Source organism: Monomorium pharaonis, chromosome 10, assembly GCF_013373865.1.
Source record: "Monomorium pharaonis isolate MP-MQ-018 chromosome 10, ASM1337386v2, whole genome shotgun sequence".
Classification (NCBI taxonomy): Eukaryota; Metazoa; Arthropoda; class Insecta; order Hymenoptera; family Formicidae; genus Monomorium; species Monomorium pharaonis.
In genome coordinates this window covers 12125732-12144804 of record NC_050476.1, presented here as the reverse complement: position 1 = coordinate 12144804, position 19073 = coordinate 12125732, and the positions used below count along the sequence as shown (strand labels likewise).

Here is a 19073-nt window from a genome sequence, read left to right as displayed (position 1 = left end):
TTTTGAGACCAGTTGCAAAAACATCAGACCACAAATGACGGAGTAGGTCGCAAACATACAGATATATAGACACCCGGTACTTATATGTAAGATTTTAAAAACATTTATTAATGTTTTTTCAATGTTATTAAACGTTATGATACATAACGTCATGAACATAACGTCTAATAAACATTTTTTTAATATTACTTAATAATATTATTAAGTAATCCTATTATTATAAAATTATTCTAAAAACATGAGGTACACGTGTTTTAAATGTTATTAAACGTTATAATTTTATATATATTCTTAGAATATTTAATACCTAAATATTTTTAAATAATTTTACAAACATATAAATTAAAACATTTTTCATATGTTTATAATACGAATTATGTTATCATATAAAGTATTCAATTTTTATATTTTGCTCGTACATATTTATATTTATGTGTTATACGCATATATCGATCGAAATAATTATGTCTGTGCGTTTTTTTAAATATAATCTTGGTTCTTTGTCTTCGGATTAGGAATCTGTTTTGTCTGTTGAAAATCGCCTATTAATCATGTGTTGTTATATGTTTTGTGTTACAACGTTTATATAATTAATAATGTTATATTAACTTTGTTATTATAATTTAATGTTATGAATAACACCTTGGCAGAAAAAATTTCTACAAATACCTAAAAATATTTACTAAAAGTATTTGTAGGATTTTTTATTGTTTTATATAAGTATTATTTTTTGTAAAAATTTTCAAAAAATAATTACAAATTATTTTCTATTAATATTTTATAATTATATAGTTTTAGCATTATCAGAAGAACAGAGCAAAAACATGTTTATATAAGTTATTCCACATGTAAAAATCAGTAAATTATAAATTTATATTTAGTTATAAATATATTTGTTAAAAAAGTAAAAGAATATAGTGATTAAAAAACCCATTTGAAAAAAAATTATTTAACTACAAGTTTCATCTTTCTGACATTTATTAAACTAATCTATAACAAATATATATTCATGAACACTCATCAAGTGTTCATGGATCACGAAGTGATAGGTTGTGTAGGGTCTTCAAAGCAACGTCGACGGTAATTCACAATTGGATAAGTAACCATTTTTCTGAGCGCAAAAGTTAAACAATTGCTACTTTTTATTTACATCAAAACTCAGTTAACTGCACGTTCCTTTTGCATTCTTACAAGTGAGATTCAACTGAGTTTTTTCCTACAATCTGAGCAATTTCAAGACCGTGTGCTTTACTGACTGAGTCTCGCATACTCACTTTAGAAGTTAGGTTATATATTGAGATAATTTTATCATTAAAATGAGCGTAATCACTTGCATGTTTCTTTAAATCACTGAGTAATGACATCACTATCTGAGTATAAAATACTCACATTATTGAGTGACTCAGTCTCACTTTCAAATAAATTGAAAGCAGCAAATGTGACTCTGCTGGGGTAACCGTGCTTGTTGAGAAACGTAAATTTATTTTTTTTCTTACATTATAATTATGTTATTTCAACATTTCCACAATGTTATTTTAACATTTTCGCAATGTTAAAAAAATATAAATGCAATATTATTTACAACATTGCAAATGTTATTTCAACATTACCGAAACCTCCAAATTTAAGCCAAAGTTTGTTCACAATAATGTTGTATACAATATTAAAAATTACATACTTGAAAACGTTACTATGTTAATGAATAACATTATAATAACGTTGCAGCAATAATTTTTGTTTACTGGATATATATTTTTATTAACTTTTATAAAAAATAGAAACATCTAAAATAGCAAGATTGTTTTTTACTCAAAAAAATGTTGTGTCAGCAACAAAATTCTGCATACCAATTTCAATAAAAAATCGATAAAAATCCTCAAAATCGTGAGCCGCCATATTGGATCCGCCATTTTAAAAAAGAATCTTTGAAATCTGATGGCGGATTCATAATCAGCGTTCCGAAAAACCCCTGTATACTAATTTCCATAAAAAATCGATAAAAAATGCCTTAAATCGAGTGAGACGCCATTTTAAAAAAGAATCGTCAAAATCTGATGGCGGATTCGTAATAAGCGACCCAAAAAACCTCTGTATACAAATTTTCATAAAATTTTGAACAATAAAAATGTGTGCTGCAAAAGGTTAAAATATCTTAACCCTTTTTGGACCAAAATGCCACATTTCTCCTCAACTTTCAACACTCTATTTTTTGATGTAATCGACCTAGTAAAAATTTTTTTAATATTATTTTCGAACGCAAAAGCTCCCTCTTTCAGATGCCGTCGTCAAAATTGACCTACAAAGTCTTTAAAAAGTTACAGCTCATTTTTTTAAGCCAATTTGTTCGTAAATTTTTTTTCAAAAATCCCATATTTTGAGTTCAAAAACAAGTGGCCAAAACATCTTTACCATGGTAGAAAATGTCAACTGTATCTACTCTAAAAGACCTCATCGCGATTTTTTCAAAAATTCAATATGGCGACTTCAATATGGCCACTCAAAGTTTAGCAAATTTGATATTTCTTAGATTTTTTCATGGTGATCTCACTAAAGATAATCTAAAACCGATTAAAATTCATCTATTTTTTACTAAAATTTTTATTAAGTTGATAACATCAAAAGATAGAATGTTGAAAGTTAAAAAAAAAATGTGGCATTTTGGTCCAAAAAGGGTTATGAATTTGTTAGTTCGGCATATATATTCTGTATAAACTTTATAAAAAGTTATAATCAAGCAAAGTTTCATAAAAATAGTGCATATTTTTAACCAAAAATATATATTTGATTTTTATACATATTTGACCTTTTAATAATTATAGATCCAAAAGAAATAATTATAGTAATCTTTAAGAAGTCTCTACTGTAAAAAAAATTTGATTTTTTTTAAGCAGAGACTTTTATTTCAATTGTTTTTTGTTTTAATTAAAAATACAATTTTTTTCCATATAACTTAAATTATATGGTTAAAAATATGCAGTACTTTTATGAAACTTTGCTTGATTATAACTTTTTAACAAAACACAAGCAACGGCTAAACTCATTTAAAGGTTAAGATGACCTTGATAATGTTAAGATCAAGGTCATCAAAGGTAGCTTCCAACCCAACATCGGTATTTAATTTTTTATTATAATTTAATTATAATTTCGCGGCCATCATTCATTATTTAATATTCCTTACCAAATCTAATATTTACGATTAATTTCATATAAATATTGTAGAATTGTAGAATTATATTCAAATAAACTTAAATATTAATATTCTTACATACTTTGTTGATTATTGGTATACTTCTTTCTGATTCTATTTCGGTATTAACTTTTTTTTCAATGGCTGCAATCTCAATCAAAACAAATTCTGCCGTTAATCTTTTTCCATCTATTGTAGTAACTATTGGTTTTACTAATTCGGGATTTTCTATAACATACAAAGTATACTATTAGTGGACCTCATATATTATGTGGATCTCATATCTGCACACTAATTTTATTAAACAGTATTTACCAAAAATTCTAAATGTTTCTTCTTCTTGCAAAATGGGTAAATTTCTTCTACCAGTTTTTTCCATGACTTTAATATTAATAATAGATTTCTCTGGTAGCGATGCTCCAAATATTAATTCTGAAATTCTTGCAAGAGGAAAATCTAAAAATTCCAGGTAGCACAAAATATTTATAAAGAAAAATATTTATGATAAATATTTTGTACATATTTTTATGTCCGAGTTTGTCAGGTATAAAAAAAATTATGATAAACATTTATGAAAATATTAAAAATAAATATTTATACCATTATTATCAAAGAATATAAAAAATATTTCAAGTTCATAAATATTTTTCAATACATTTTAAAAATATATTCTATATATTGTTGATAATAATTTTTGTATCATTTCTAAATGATTTATGAAAATAATTGTATAATCTTTAAAATTTTTTTTGAAAATAAATTTGTAAAATATTTATAAATATTTATGATAATATTTTGTGCTATCTGAGATATATGTACACAAAATTATGAAATTGTAATAACATATTTTTAGTTAGCTTTCTAACATTCTACTCACATGTAATACATGTCTTAAGTTGATGATCATTTTTCTTGTAGATATTCGCTTGTACACATGCTTCTTTCATTCTTAAATTTCTATTCATATTTGTAGTCCTATTAAGTATATATTACATGCTATTAGGTATAGTTAATACATTTAAATATTAATTTTTGAGGTATTTAATAAGTTGAATTGGTCACTTGACAAATAAAGTAAATCAATTATTGATTTAAATTGAAATATCAAAGAAAGAAAGAAAAGAATCAAGAAAACATAGATTTCACAATTTTTTTCAAAGAAACATATTAATCGAGCATTCCTTTTCCAAATATCAGATTTACAAAACTCATTCACGCGAGAAATACAGGTCAATAACTGTGTTTTCTTTACCTTAATGTTTTTAATGTTTTATACACATTTTAAACAAATATACATAAAAAACATGTTTTAAATATATAATACATAATATATAAAATTAAAATGTAACCTTTGCAAATTTTTTAATACAATTATGTCAGTCTTATATTGCAAGGTCTACAATGTCAGCAGGAGTAATGGAGTAGGAGTAAGAAGTAAGAAATATAAAATGAGATTTGCGCATTTCATTTACTCCCGGTTTTTAATTGGTCAATTGTTACTCTTACTCCTTACTCCATTACTTCTGCTGATATTGTAGACCTTGCATTACATATTGTGTTTTACGTTTTAAGATTTTAGTAGATAATTATTTCAAAATTTAATTTCATTTCCATGCAAAAATTTTCAAAAGATATAGAGAAATACTTTGATTACAAGTATTATATAATCAATGGCTGCATTCAGCAGGAAAAAATAGCTTTGTACAATTGTTAAGATTGATTTTTAATAAAAATAAACTTTTAAAAAATCATTATACTTAAATATACTACTTTTATATTTTGATATAAAAATATATTTAATCGCTAAAAAATCTATAACAATTAAAATAAATAAAAATAAACAACAATTAAATAAATTAAAATCTAAATAAAAAAAATAATTTTTATTCATATCTTTATATGTTCTGAATGTTATTATTAAGACTTTAGTGTTAAAAAATAGATTCTATACAGAACTTATTTTATATTTCATATACAATATTTATTTAATTCTGATCAAGATTGATATGTTTAAAACATCAAAGCAGATATTTAAAAAAAAGTTTTATATTTATTAGTATTATTTAGTATTATTTAGTATTTATTTTATAAATATTAATATTTATAAAGTAAATACTGTATAGAAATAAAATAAAGAAATCAATATTATTCCCATAAAATCTAATAAATTTTATATAAATTCAATTAATTTAAATAAAGTTGAATTTTTTCCTTAAAAACTTTTTTTTAAATATCTGTTTTGATGTTTTAAACATATCAATCCTGATCAGAATTTAATATTACGAGTTTGTTTAATAAATTATGTACTTTTAAACAAAAGTTGAACATCTTTTTTAAAATATCATCTATCATTTTATAACATCCTCAATAAGAGTTAAAAGTTTATCATTATATTTTTATTGTTATTTATAGAATTGACATCTTTCTTTATCAAAAAGCATTCCTTCTCAAGGTCAGCATATATTTTCAAAAAAGAGCCAAAATGTTCAATTAATATATTAATCTTTTTAAATTGTTAATAATATTTTATTTTGTACGCATCATCAACTGCGCTCGACTTGTATATTTACACATTTTTTAAGTTCGACAATTTTATGAGTCCTACTATATATGGAAGCAAATATGAAAAGAGTGTTAGTGACCAAAAAATCGATTTTCGATTTTTGATGGATTCTCGTGTAAAAATGTCTGAAAAAACCAGTAAAAGCGTTTTTCTCAAAGAGTTATTTTTGATCACTAACACCTTTTTCATATTCCCCTCCATGTTTTTTTATTATTTATAGAATTCCCTATAATTAAAAAAATCAATTTTTAATATATAAAATGCTTGTTTTATTGACCAACAATAAATAAAGTTTCGAAGTTTTTTCTCTTAAAATAAGTTTCAAAAATGACATTTCACATACTCAGTTTGAGATATTGAAGTTACTCTTATGTAATTTTAATTCTTTATAGTACTACAATTGTAAAAACTATAGTTTCTTACCGATTTATTGTGCTACTATACTTGTTCTTGTCTATAGAAGCGTTCATATATAATATTTGTGGTTCTTTTAATTTAATATTTCCAGATTCTAATAATCTACAACGTTCCTGAAGATTTCCTATTTCTAGATTCTATACATTAATAAATAATCATTAATAGATTATTATTTGCTTTCGTAGTAACAAACAAAAAATATACTTACTTGTAATTCTAATTGTGTTTTTAACTGTTGTTTTTCCTTATAAATTTGATTAATCTCTGATCTATGACGATTAGCTTGTTCCTCCATTAAACGCATCTTTTCTAATTTCTCATTTTCAATTCGTAACTGAGTTTGTTGCAATTGCTGTCGCAGAAATACAGTTTCGCCATCTTTGGTTATAAAATCATTTAATAACTTTTTGTTTTCAGCTTTTAGTTTTTCCAATTCTTTGTCATCTATAAATATATGTAAAAAAAATAACAAATATAAGCATAGTTAGATAATAATTACTAGTTAAAAAGACAATATTTTTTAACTTGATTTGGTCGTAACAATAAATGAAATAAATTTAATAGATTCTGACAAATAAATCTAGAAAAATAATGATATAATGCCAATAAGAGCTGAATTCGTACTTATGTTTCAATTAATTTATTCTAATTCACTTAAATCAATAATACATAACATGATATATAATAAACATTTCAATCTTATTTTGAATCCTTTTTAGTATAATATAAATTAACTGTAGTAAATCGCAATTCTTTCCAATTTATGTAAAATTATTATCACATGCCTCAATGGTCAAAATGATTAAGTCTGGAAAGTTGGGAGGTCTCAAGTTTAATTTCTAAACTATTATTTTATCATATTATTTACAGTATTTGTGAAAAAAAAAAACAGATCCTTGTTAGTATTATTAAATTAAATATTAATTATTGTGATATTATTCTTATTTATCCTATAATTGTTTTAAAAATAAAATTATTTGGCGTAGTTCAGTAAACTTTAAAAAATATAAATTCAAACAAGTAAATAACAACATAAAAATCCAGTAATCTAAGTATGGATTTAGCTATGAATAAAGGTTGTTCTTTATTATTGATGTATAATTTTTGTTAAATACTAAAAATAATTAGAAAATGCATAGTCAAAGCAATATGTCAAACATCATAAAATTTTTTTAAAAAATTGAGTGAATATGTCAATGATAAGTCATTGTGTGGACAGTCGTACATAAGTCATTGTGTAGAATAACGCAGTCAATAAAAAAATTATTTGTATCTAATGGACCTCTCTGATCATTCCACATTCCTGTTTAATAAGAATCTTACATAAGTCAAAAACAAATTTAATTCACTATATATTGTAAGCGGTAGAAAAGTTTAGAGGTTTAATGTTAATTAAATTAAAGATTTCTAATTTAATTTACATTAAATAGATTTAAACTTGAGATCTTTGGTTCTATTCTTTGGACTATGACCATCTTCATCATGAAAAAACAAAGAGATCCATATAGCACAATACTTTCAGTCTGTCTGTTCAATCCAGAATGCTTGGAAAGAAATAAAGTACATTTATAACTCATGTGATGTTTGAGGTAAAAAATAAGTTTACTGTTCTAAGGTTAATACTGATAAAAAAATATGTTTAGACAACTAAAGAAATAATATAGTTCACGCAATATTTTTCTTTGTAAAATCTATTAAAAACTAACTTTTATATATAGTTGTTACATATGTCTTGCAGAAAATCATCAAATTTCCTTTTTTTATTAATACAATAGTAAATTAATACAATAATAATATAGGTAATAATATAATAGCATAAGTAATACAATAATAGTAAGTTAATTATTTGACCAATGTTTTAAACATAAAAATAATTTATTGTGCAAAATAATATTTTAACGAGTGTATAAAGTTAACATCCCTTTTTTGAAAATTAAGATTTAAAAAATTATTTGAGGTTGTTCTAGTCTTGATTAATCAGGAAATAAAGTATGACAGTACGATTTGCTATTACATCAATAGTTGTTCTTGATCTGTAAATTAAAAACCTCAATGGCAAGTAATATCAGATACCTGCCATTAAATTCATATTTTCATAACAATGTAAGGCCTGGTCTACAATAGCTGGAGTAAGCATGGAGTAAGAAGTAAAAGGTAATTTTTTTTCTGTGCTGTGATTGGCCAAGCATTAAGAAAAGCAGGAGTAGAAGTAAGACAAAATGAAAATAATTTATTTCGCTTACGCCTTTCTTACACTAGATTAACCCTTTTACACCTAATCTTACTTCTTATTCCATGCTTATTTCAATTATTGTAGACCAGGCCTTAATGTCAATTGTAAATTTAATTCAATGTGTAAAATTGTAGGATTAAAAAGTAAAAAGTAGGATTTTAAAAAAAAGTAAAAAAGTTATAAAAATTTTTGTCACAAATAAAAAAGAAACTAAAGTAATAAATATAATATTAGTAGTCAGAAAAATAAAATATGATATGCCAAAATATGTTCAAATAAAAAGATATTTTGATTATGTATGGAATAATTACATGGATTTGATAATCACATAAAAATTTATAACACAATAAATAAAAATTGCATACTATTAACTGCATTTGACTGAAAGTGTATGATAAATAAATCATACACTTTCAATGAACTTGATTTCATACACTTTTTAATTCTTTTCAATTGTTTTTACATGTTCATATTCTCTCCTATTATTGATATTTGAAAAACATTTTAAGAAAAATGCATTTAATTTGCAACCAATTTATATGTAATAAACTTAACAAACTTGTGCAAGAATCTTTTAACTTTAATCTACTTTATTTCTCAAGATTTAAACTATTAAACTATTTAGATCTATTTTATAAAAAATGTTTTGTAAAACCTTGAAAACAAAAAAACTTCCTTAAGTTAATTTAATTTTAAAACAAGTTTTCAAGTTAATTTTCTATCCAAACTTTTTTTATCTAAATTAATCTTATAAGTGATTGTCAACTTAATTTAATTTAAAAAAAACATTAATTTAGCCATTGGCACAAAATAATTATTTATATATCCATTGTCTAACAGTATTACCTTGTACAATGAAGTTATTGGTTCTATGAAAGGTCGAATTATGATTCTTTTTATCTATTAATTTGTTTTTAAACTGCGAATAATTAATCTCTGTTATATCCTCAGTATTTTGACTTATACCTTGTACATTCTTTCTTAGCAATTGTAAGTTTGGCTTTTCTGTAGTCAGTGCTGATTTTGAATACGTTTCATTGTAGGCAGGAACAGTTGTTATTCTCTATAAAAACAGATTTTAATAATTCAAATCATATTCAAATATCTTCAACTTATTTAGGGCCATTTGTTCCAACTTCTTGGTAAACTTATCTACCAGGTAAGCATGTGTCTATCTTCATTTCTTTTCTTAAATAAATAAAGACAAACATATACTTATCTGATAGGTAAGTTTACCAAGAAATTGGAACAAGTGATCCTTAATAAATTAACTTCCTTAAAAAGTGAACTTAATTACAAATAAATTATATATTTTTCATTAAACTTTTTTTAAGAATGTATTAATATCAATAATATAAATAAACATTATACATATAAAAGTATAACATTATATTTTTCTTAAACAATATATTTTTACAGCTTATTTACTTTATATTGTAATACTAAAATTTAGAAATAAAAATCTAAATTTTTTAATATGAATAACCTTAAGATGTTTAATTAGTCAAAAAATATATATATTTTGTTAAAAAATTTTATTGGAATTCTGAGCATAATTTTGTAAATAAATTCTTCATAAATTTTATCTTCATAAATAAAACCTTACATAATTATCTTAAAATGCTTATTAAAAAATTTGTTGTCCTTATTTCTTAACATATTTCCACTCGAACACATTACTTTTGGAAATATTTTATCCAGGTTGAAAATTGCAACCAATTTCTTTATATTATTTTTAAACGTAATATAAAACAATTTAATTATTAATTTTTTATAATTTAAAAATAGGTGTAATAAATTTAATAGTAACCTGTACACAAGCTTGAGATGCTATCAGATCTATTTCCTCAATATCTTCTTCATCGAAATCGTCACCCCAAAGATCGTCGTTCTGAACATTTTTGCTTGCAGTAATCTTTTCTTGTGTTTTGTGATAATCCAAATTTTTGGTAGGAATGTCCAATTTCGCTCGTTTTGGTAAACGATAATTATCCATTATTGCCTCTTCCAATCTTCCAACCGTTCAAACATTGTTAGGCTAAAGGCCCTCACACTGAATTGACATAACCATAATGCCCAGTCTACAATGAGTCGTTGGTCGTTGGTCGTAAGAAATTTAACCAATTATGTTCGGTTATTCTTCTCTAAGATCAACTGTGATTGGTTAAATTTCTTACGACCAACGACCAACGACTCATTGTAGACTGGGCATTATAGATATGGACTGGCAATATCAAGCGAAACCGTGTCCATACTTCTCTCTCTCTAAAGAGTCCGGAAATATGTTTCGCGCATGCTTGTACATATTATACATTAAAATCCAATAATTGGATACGTTTTGGTCACGTATTTTAACTTATGCGTGTGTATATATATGTATATACATATGTATGCATGTATGCTGACATGCGCGATAGTTATTTCCGGTAACTTTAGAGAAAGAAGTACTAAAAAGTTTGTTTCTCTCTCGCACCTCTTCTGGACACATGTGGTTTGTTCGCGTCGCCATGCTCCGACATGCTCCTACTCACTCCAACGCATTCTAAGGGTGACGTCCCATGGCGCGTATTGCGATACGCGCGTATCGGGCGTATCGAACTCTGCAACCAATCACAGACATTCCGCTGCTTTCAGTAGGCCGAAATATGTCTCTTATGTCCCATGAAGCGGATTACGCGGAAGCGGAACGAGCGGATCACCAATCATGGGACTGTTTCAACGGAATTTTTGAAAAGGTTCTATTAGAACGATCCCGTGATTAGTGATCCGCTGATTCTGCTTCCGCGTAATCCGCTCCATGGGACATAAGAGCCACATTTCGGCGTATCGAACATACACACACACAAGCATGCGTGGCCATTTCTAACCTTTTCGTGCCCATAAGAAGTACACAAAAAGTGACAAGAAGGAGTACCACGCGTAGTACTCATAAATCTGAAGAGGTTATAGTAAAAAGAAGTAAATTATATACACCGCCCAGTGCACACGCCATGTAACATTATACGACTGTGCATATATATGTGTGCGATCCGCTCGATTATGAATTTCCGCGGATCGTCAACGTATCAAAAACGGCGGATCGTCTGTCATTGGTCGAAATTTAATACGCCCGATACGCGCGTATCGCAATACGCGCCATGGGACGTCACCCTAATAGGTTGGCGTCATCGGAATCAACGTATTGGAGTGCGTTGGGGTGAATAGGAGCATGTTGGGGCATGTGACGCGAACAGACCTTGTTTTTTATACACAAATGGTCTGTTCTTTCTAGCTGCACTGTTGCACTGGTGCAATAAGTTAAAGTAAGACAAGTATATTTTTTCTCATTTTAACTTATTGCACCAGTGCAACAGTACAGCTAGAAAGAACAGACCATATATTTTGACGATACACTCAGGAAGAACAAGAAAAATTAAATTTGCCTCTGTTATATGGCTGCGTACAACTTGGAGCAGGCTCGCATTGTTTACTATCTCCACTACTCCAGACCCCAGCCCCAGACCCAGCCCCAGACCCCAGCCCCCGGCCCCAGCTCCCATCCAGTCGCCATATGGGTACAAGATGGTGGATAGCAGTCATGGTGGGGGGCCATTGACGCATCTTTGGCCGGAATAGTCGAATCTTATTCAAGTTCCAGCTTAAGCACGATCTTGAGACGTCAATGCTGTTATTTCATTGGTTAAGTAAGGCCGGTATTCATAGTTGGATCTTATATTTAAGATCATCTTAAGTACTGTCTTAAGATGCCATCAGCCAATCACAGAGCCGTATTAGCATCTTAAGACATTGCTTGAGACGATCTTTAAATAAGATTCGATTATGAATACCGGCCTAAGTCTCAAGTCGGCTCGAAGCTAGACTTAAGACAATGCTTGAGCTTAAGATCGGTCTATGGCCGGTATTCATAGTCAAATCTTATTTCAAGATCGTCTTAAGCAATGTCTTAAGATGCTAATACGACTCTGTGATTGGTTGATGGCATCTTAAGACAAGGCCGGTATTCATAGTCGGGTCTTATATTTAAGATCATCTTAAGTACTGTCTTAAGATGCCATCAACCAATCACAGAGTCGTATTAGCATCTTAAGACATTGCTTAAGACGATCTTGAAATAAGATTTGACTATGGCCGGTATTCATAGTCGATTCTTATATTTAAGATCATCTTAAGTACAGTCTTAAGATGCCATCAACCAATCACAGAGCCGTATTAGCATCTTAAGACATTACTTGAGACGATCTTAAAATAAGATTCGACTATGAATACCGACCTATGAATACCGGCCTATGAATCCCGTCCCTTGATTATAGGTCTTTACTTCCAGATACCGCCATCTTGCCGCGGTATTTTCAATTTGTTATATCATCCCAGCAAACACAAAGTTACATGTAACGTGCCTGTTAGTTATAATTTCTCACTCAACAATGTAATTGTAATATAACACACGTGTTATATTACAATTACATTGTTGAGTGGGAAATTATAACTAACAGGCACGTTACATGTAACTTTGTGTTTGCTGGGATGGCTGCGTTCCGATATTTACTGTCAATACTGAAAATCTACAGTATATGTGACGTAAACTATAGATTTTCAGTACTGGCAGCAACTGGCAGTGAATATCGGAACGCAGCCCACAATAGTACCTCAATATCATCCAGACCAGAGTATTCAGACTTTATAATAATTCTCAATAATTCGGAAAAAGGCCTTATTCTAAATAATTACAAATTATTAGAAATGAAAATAATTGAAGGTTATAGTTGGGATAAAAATAAAGAGACTAACTTTTTCATAATAGGGCCTAAACACAATGCCAGACGACAGGCAATAGGAACAGAAATAATGAAAGAGAGAATTAAAGGATCTCTTCTCTCTTTCTTTAAAATAGCCGCATCTGGAATCTGCGCAGAACCGTACTAGAGCACTAAAAAAGTAGGTATTCCATAGACCTTATAGATATGGACCGGCAATTGCCTACAGTTTGTGTATAGAAAACGGTGTCCAGAAGAGGTGCGAGAGAGAAACAAACTTTTTAGTACTTCTTTCTCTAAAGTTACCGGAAATAACTATCGCGCATGTCAGCGCACATGCATACATATGTATATACATATTTAAGTTAAAACACGTGACTAGATTTGTGACCAATCATTGGATTTCAATGTATAATATGTTGTAACGTCCTGGACGACGGACCTTCCTTTATTCCACTTACCTCGGCAGTAGATAAAGGGGCGCTCTCTCTCTTTTTGGGCTACCTACTGGGCCGGCAATACCCTGGGATATGAGAGCTAGGGTTGATTTAATTATTAGCTGTTGTAAGACATTTGGACAAAATAACTGGGTTTACTCCTCTATGCGGAGTTCTTACTCAAAGGTCTTGGGTAAGCTTACTCTATAGTAGCAAGAGTGACAATGACTTACGAGTAACAAGAGTGGTAATAAGGGCGATAAAATCAGAATAGTAGTAAGGTAGTAGCAACTATGGATAATTCTGGCAACAATATGATAACCTTTTAATAAAGATTATAAAATAGTCATGACAATAAACTGATAATTGAGTAATACCACTACCACTACCACTACCACTACCACTACCACTACCACTACCACTACCACTACCACTACCACTACCACTACCACTACCACTAATAATAATAATAATAATAAAAATAATAATAATAATAATAAAAATAATAATAATAATAATAATAATAATAATAATAATAATAATAAAAACAACAACAACAACAACAACAACAACAACAACAACAACAACAACAACAACAACAACAACAACAACAACAACAACAATAATAATAATAATAATAATAATAATAATAATTGTAATAAATTAGCAGTTACAAAGTCTTAGTGAAATTATAAATGATAATATCAATAGGATAACTGTTTGATAGTTGAATAATAATAATGATAATTGAAAATTGGTAACTCCAACGGTAAAGATTATAAGGCCGTAATGGTAATAAGATAACAGTTGAATAGCGATAATAATAATAATAATAATAATAGCGAAGTTGGCAATTGTGAGAGCTCAATAAAATTGTAACTAGTAATGACGAGATAAATTGATTGGTGGTTGGATAATAATAAAGATAGTCGCAACAAAATTAGCAGTTACAAGAGTTTAGTAAGATCGTACACATAATAATGACAATTTAATAATTAATTGATAGTTGAATAATAATCATAATAATAGTTGAAAGTTGATAACTTAAATAATAAGGATTGTAAATCAATAATAATAATAATAATAAGATGATAATTAAATAATAATGATGATCGCGACGAAATTAGCGACTACAAGAGTTCCGTAAAATCATAAATAATAGTGGCAGTAAAATAGCTGGTTGGTAGTCAAACAATAATGGTTGTAACTAAAGGTCGACAACTATACCCAGACAGCACCAGATATCGTACGAATATTATACTCTCATACGTAATGTACTGTGATCATACCGAATATACGTAAAACATTCATATAACGTCTCAGTAGAATGTCATTTTGATATATCCTCAAGATAAACTTAGAATATAGCGACTGAACTTCGCAACTCCTACTGAATATACTGAGATTACATCTAATATACTCAAAACATCCGTAAAATATCCTATGATATATCTCATGTATATCTATCACATATTTCCAAAATAACCGCGTAATATCGAAAATGAATCATGTCAACGCTATCTATGATCTCCCCTACAGCATGAAATATTGCTGCAACGTTGCAGAAATATTGCAATAGTGCATAATATAACCAATATTGCAGAAATATTGTAGCAATATTACAAATATAATATTCCCTAGCAAATGTTGCACAATATTGCAGCAATATTACAAATGTAATATTTCTTAGCAGATGTTGTGCAATATTGTAGCAATATTACAAATGTAATATTTCCTAACAGATATTGCACAATATTGTGGCAATATTATATTGCAACCGTGCAAAATTTATTTCCGTATAATCCGTATTTCTTAATCTAGAACTAACAATAAGTAATATTTTACATAGTTTTAAGGGACAAATAAAAAAATAGAGCAGGATATTTTTATTTTAAATTTTTATGTAAGATTAGAGCTAAAAGATACATAGATGTGCAACAAATTCTGTAATCACGACAGCGTTGCGTCCCATACTAGATTGAGTGAAGCAAGTCCAGAAGATGTTCACTCTGACTTATATATATAATACATTAATTAAACATGTGTGAACCATACATGCATGTGTAATTCTAGCGTATAAATTGATCAGGATGGGCATTTTCTGGACTTGCTTCATTTTAATGCTTACTTAAATCTAGAATGGAACGAGATTCGATATCCGTTGGTGTATGTTAATTTAATTAAGGGGTTACACCAACCTAGCGGAAAAAAAAATTCGGTTTTTTTTTTATTACATTTTCTTGAAGCTTCAAGTTTCGAGAATATATCCTGAAAGTTTTATGTTGATATCTGAAAAAATGCCAGAATTACAGAGAGTTGAGTAAAACGGGATCGAGCGTTCGAATTGGAGCAATATCAACATAAATCGCCACTGGACGATGATGTGATTAAAGCCATTCGTCCAATATTTGAAAACAACTTTCTAGTGATAATTTACTGGAGAAATGCGTCGGTGGATTTACGCAAAACGTTAACGAAAGTTTGAACAATCTGATTTGGCGCATAGCGCCAAAAGTGCAGCACAGCGGTGCACACGTTGTGCAAATTGCTGCCAATATTGCTGCATACACATTTAATGAAGATGCTGCCGCATATTTATTAATGATAATAAAAGAATTGTGCTGCATATTGCGAAAATCAAGACCGAGCGCGCATCAATGTGGCCGAAGTACAAGCGCAGAAGGCGACGCGCGAAGAAAAGATTGCTCGCTGTCAACAAAAGTCTTCACAAAGCACTGCTGTTATTGATGTGGAAGGAATCTCATATGGCCCCAGAATTGTCGACTAGAGGTAAAGTGCAAAATTCGGCTATTAACAATAGTAGAACTAAACTTGAAACTTTAAACGCGTTTTTCTTAAAACATGGTTTTCAAAGTCGGTGACCACCAGATCTCAAAAACTAATGGATGGATCGTTTTCAAATTTTTACACAATACTCTCAGAAATATTCTTTTGTCGGTGACGATCTCTTTTTTTTTTAATCGGTCTTCATTAAAAAATAAAAAAATGAAAAGGACAAAAATTTTTCGTTTTTTTTTTAATTTTAACTTCAACTCATCGCCATTTTGTAACAAACGATAAAATCGACAATCGGCGATCGTCACCGACAAACCACTACTGTTAACTTAAAAACACCATTTTGTTTTTTTGTTTCAGATGGATCGTTTAGACGGGACAGTGGTCACCGCAAAATGCGTTTTTCCAAACCTCAATGTGTGTCGGCGGCCATATTTCTGCTTTCCGTCACCATTGTTTAATAAAAAAATTTTTTTTATATTGTCGAAACATAAGTCAATAATCACCCAAAATTTCATTTAATTTCCACTACCCGTTTAGGAGGAATAAAATATCAAAGTTAGGCCTGTTTTTCGATCGTCTAGGTTGGTGTAACCCCTTAATTACTTTTTTAATTAATAATTTTTTTAATTATTGTGCCGTAACGGTATGACAATAAATTCATTTTCCGTTTTTCGTATAATACACATCTTACATATTATTTGATTAATTTAACCACCTGCAACATTTCCTTCATATTGCGCATTAACGTTTCAGAAATATTGCAGCAATCTTACAAGAAATATTGCAGCAATATTGCTGAAATATTACAGAAATCTTACGGGGAATATTGCAGAAATATTGCAGACATATTGCACAATATTGTTTTGGAGCGGACATAGGAATATTGCTGCAATATTGCAGCAATATTTTCTGCAATATTCCAATCTTGCAAAATAATATTTCTGCAACGTTGCAGCAATATTTCATGCTGTAGGGGCTGTAACGTTACGCATTTTCGTCTGCCGTGTGATGCAGACACGTGGTGAAGTGTAGGATGTGAACGTGCAAACACGAACTCACGGACAACGTGGTTTTCTCAGGAATTACGCCCAGATAACTCTGGTATGTACATAAGATATAATATAGTAACGTAAACTATAATAATATATATATATTGTATATATACATATATTATTTAGGTTATAACCTACAATTATCTGAGCATAATTTCCCAAAGCACCCCAGCGTATTCAACAGATATTACGCTTCATTTTTTGCGATAGCTTCCTGATGTGCGAAATGATTAATTCCTCTTCTTATTTTTTCTTGCTAATTCTGTATGTTTAATTCCTTGTTCCTTATTCCCCAGACAGCACCAGATATTGTACGAATATTATATTCTCATACGTAATGTACTGTGATCATACCGAATATACGTAAAACATTCATATAACGTCTCAGTAGAATGTCATTTTGATATATCCTCAAGATAAACTTAGAATATAGCGACTGAACTTCGCAACTCCTACTGAATATACTGAGATTATATCTAATATACTCAAAACATCCGTAAAATATCCTATGATATATCTCATGTATATCTATCACATATTTCCAAAATATCCGCGTAATATCGAAAGTGAATCATGTCAACGCTATCTATGATCTGTAACGTTACGCATTTTCGTCTGCCGTGTGATGCAGACACGTGGTGAAGTGTAGGGTGTGAACGTGCGAACACGAACTCACGTGGTTTTCTCAGGAATTACGCCCAGATAACTCTGGTATGTACATAAGATATAATATAGTAACGTAAACTATAATAATATATATATATTGTATATATACATATATTATTTAGGTTATAACCTACAATTATCTGAGCATAATTTCCCAAAGCACCCCAGCGTATTCAACAGATATTACGCTTCATTTTTTGCGATAGCTTCCTGATGTGCGAAATGATTAATTCCTCTTCTTATTTCTTCTTGCTAATTCTGTATGTTTAATTCCTTGTTCCTTATTCCTCTCATTATGCATGAGCCCATATAATGTGAACATACTGTAGACATATTGTGAATATACTGAAGATATACTTTAGACATACGTATAACATTCTTAAGATATATTCGGTATATTCTCATAAACTGCCAGCGAAATTCTATGGGATAAGGCAACGCGGACATAGTACGTTATGAGTATATACTCGCCATATCACAGACGTATCTCTAATATTATACGAATATTGCAATATACTTTCGCAATATCCTATTATCGTTCTCATAATCTACATGTGCTGTCTGGGTCCTCTCATTATGCATGAGCCCATATAATGTGAACATACTGTAGACATATTGTGAATATACTGAAGATATACTTTAGACATACGTATAACATTCTTAAGATATATTCGGTATATTCTCATAAACTGCCAGCGAAATTCTATGGGATAAGGCAACGCGGACATAGTACGTTATGAGTATATACTCGCCATATCACAAACGTATCTATAATATTATACGAATATTGCAATATACTTTCGCAATATCCTATTATCGTTCTCATAATCTACATGTGCTGTCTGGGTAGTAATAGAGATTATAAATCAACAATAGTAGTAACCCAGACAGCACATGTAGATTATGAGAACGATAATAGGATATTGCGAAAGTATATTGCAATATTCGTATAATATTAGAGATAC

General features: G+C 29.0%; 1 protein-coding gene across 2 annotated transcripts in view; it reads right to left on the bottom strand.

Moving 5' to 3' along the window:
• LOC105833730 overlaps positions 1–10520 on the bottom strand; it is a 36777-nt gene extending 26257 nt beyond the window's left edge. Inside the window, exons 1-7 of one of the 2 annotated variants that reach the window (XM_036292933.1) lie at positions 10211–10520; positions 9367–9463; positions 6376–6611; positions 6174–6304; positions 4065–4162; positions 3503–3643; positions 3270–3415 (exon numbers count right to left, since the gene is read on the bottom strand). In XM_036292933.1, the coding sequence (XP_036148826.1) occupies positions 3270–3415; positions 3503–3643; positions 4065–4162; positions 6174–6304; positions 6376–6611; positions 9367–9463; positions 10211–10396 (1035 nt within the window). In that variant the 5' untranslated portion in view covers positions 10397–10520. Of the gene's footprint in view, positions 1–3269; positions 3416–3502; positions 3644–4064; positions 4163–6173; positions 6305–6375; positions 6612–9246; positions 9464–10210 lie in introns of both variants that reach the window. The other variant, XM_036292932.1, reaches the window with a different exon arrangement.
• Positions 10521–19073: the final 8553 nt, after the last annotated feature.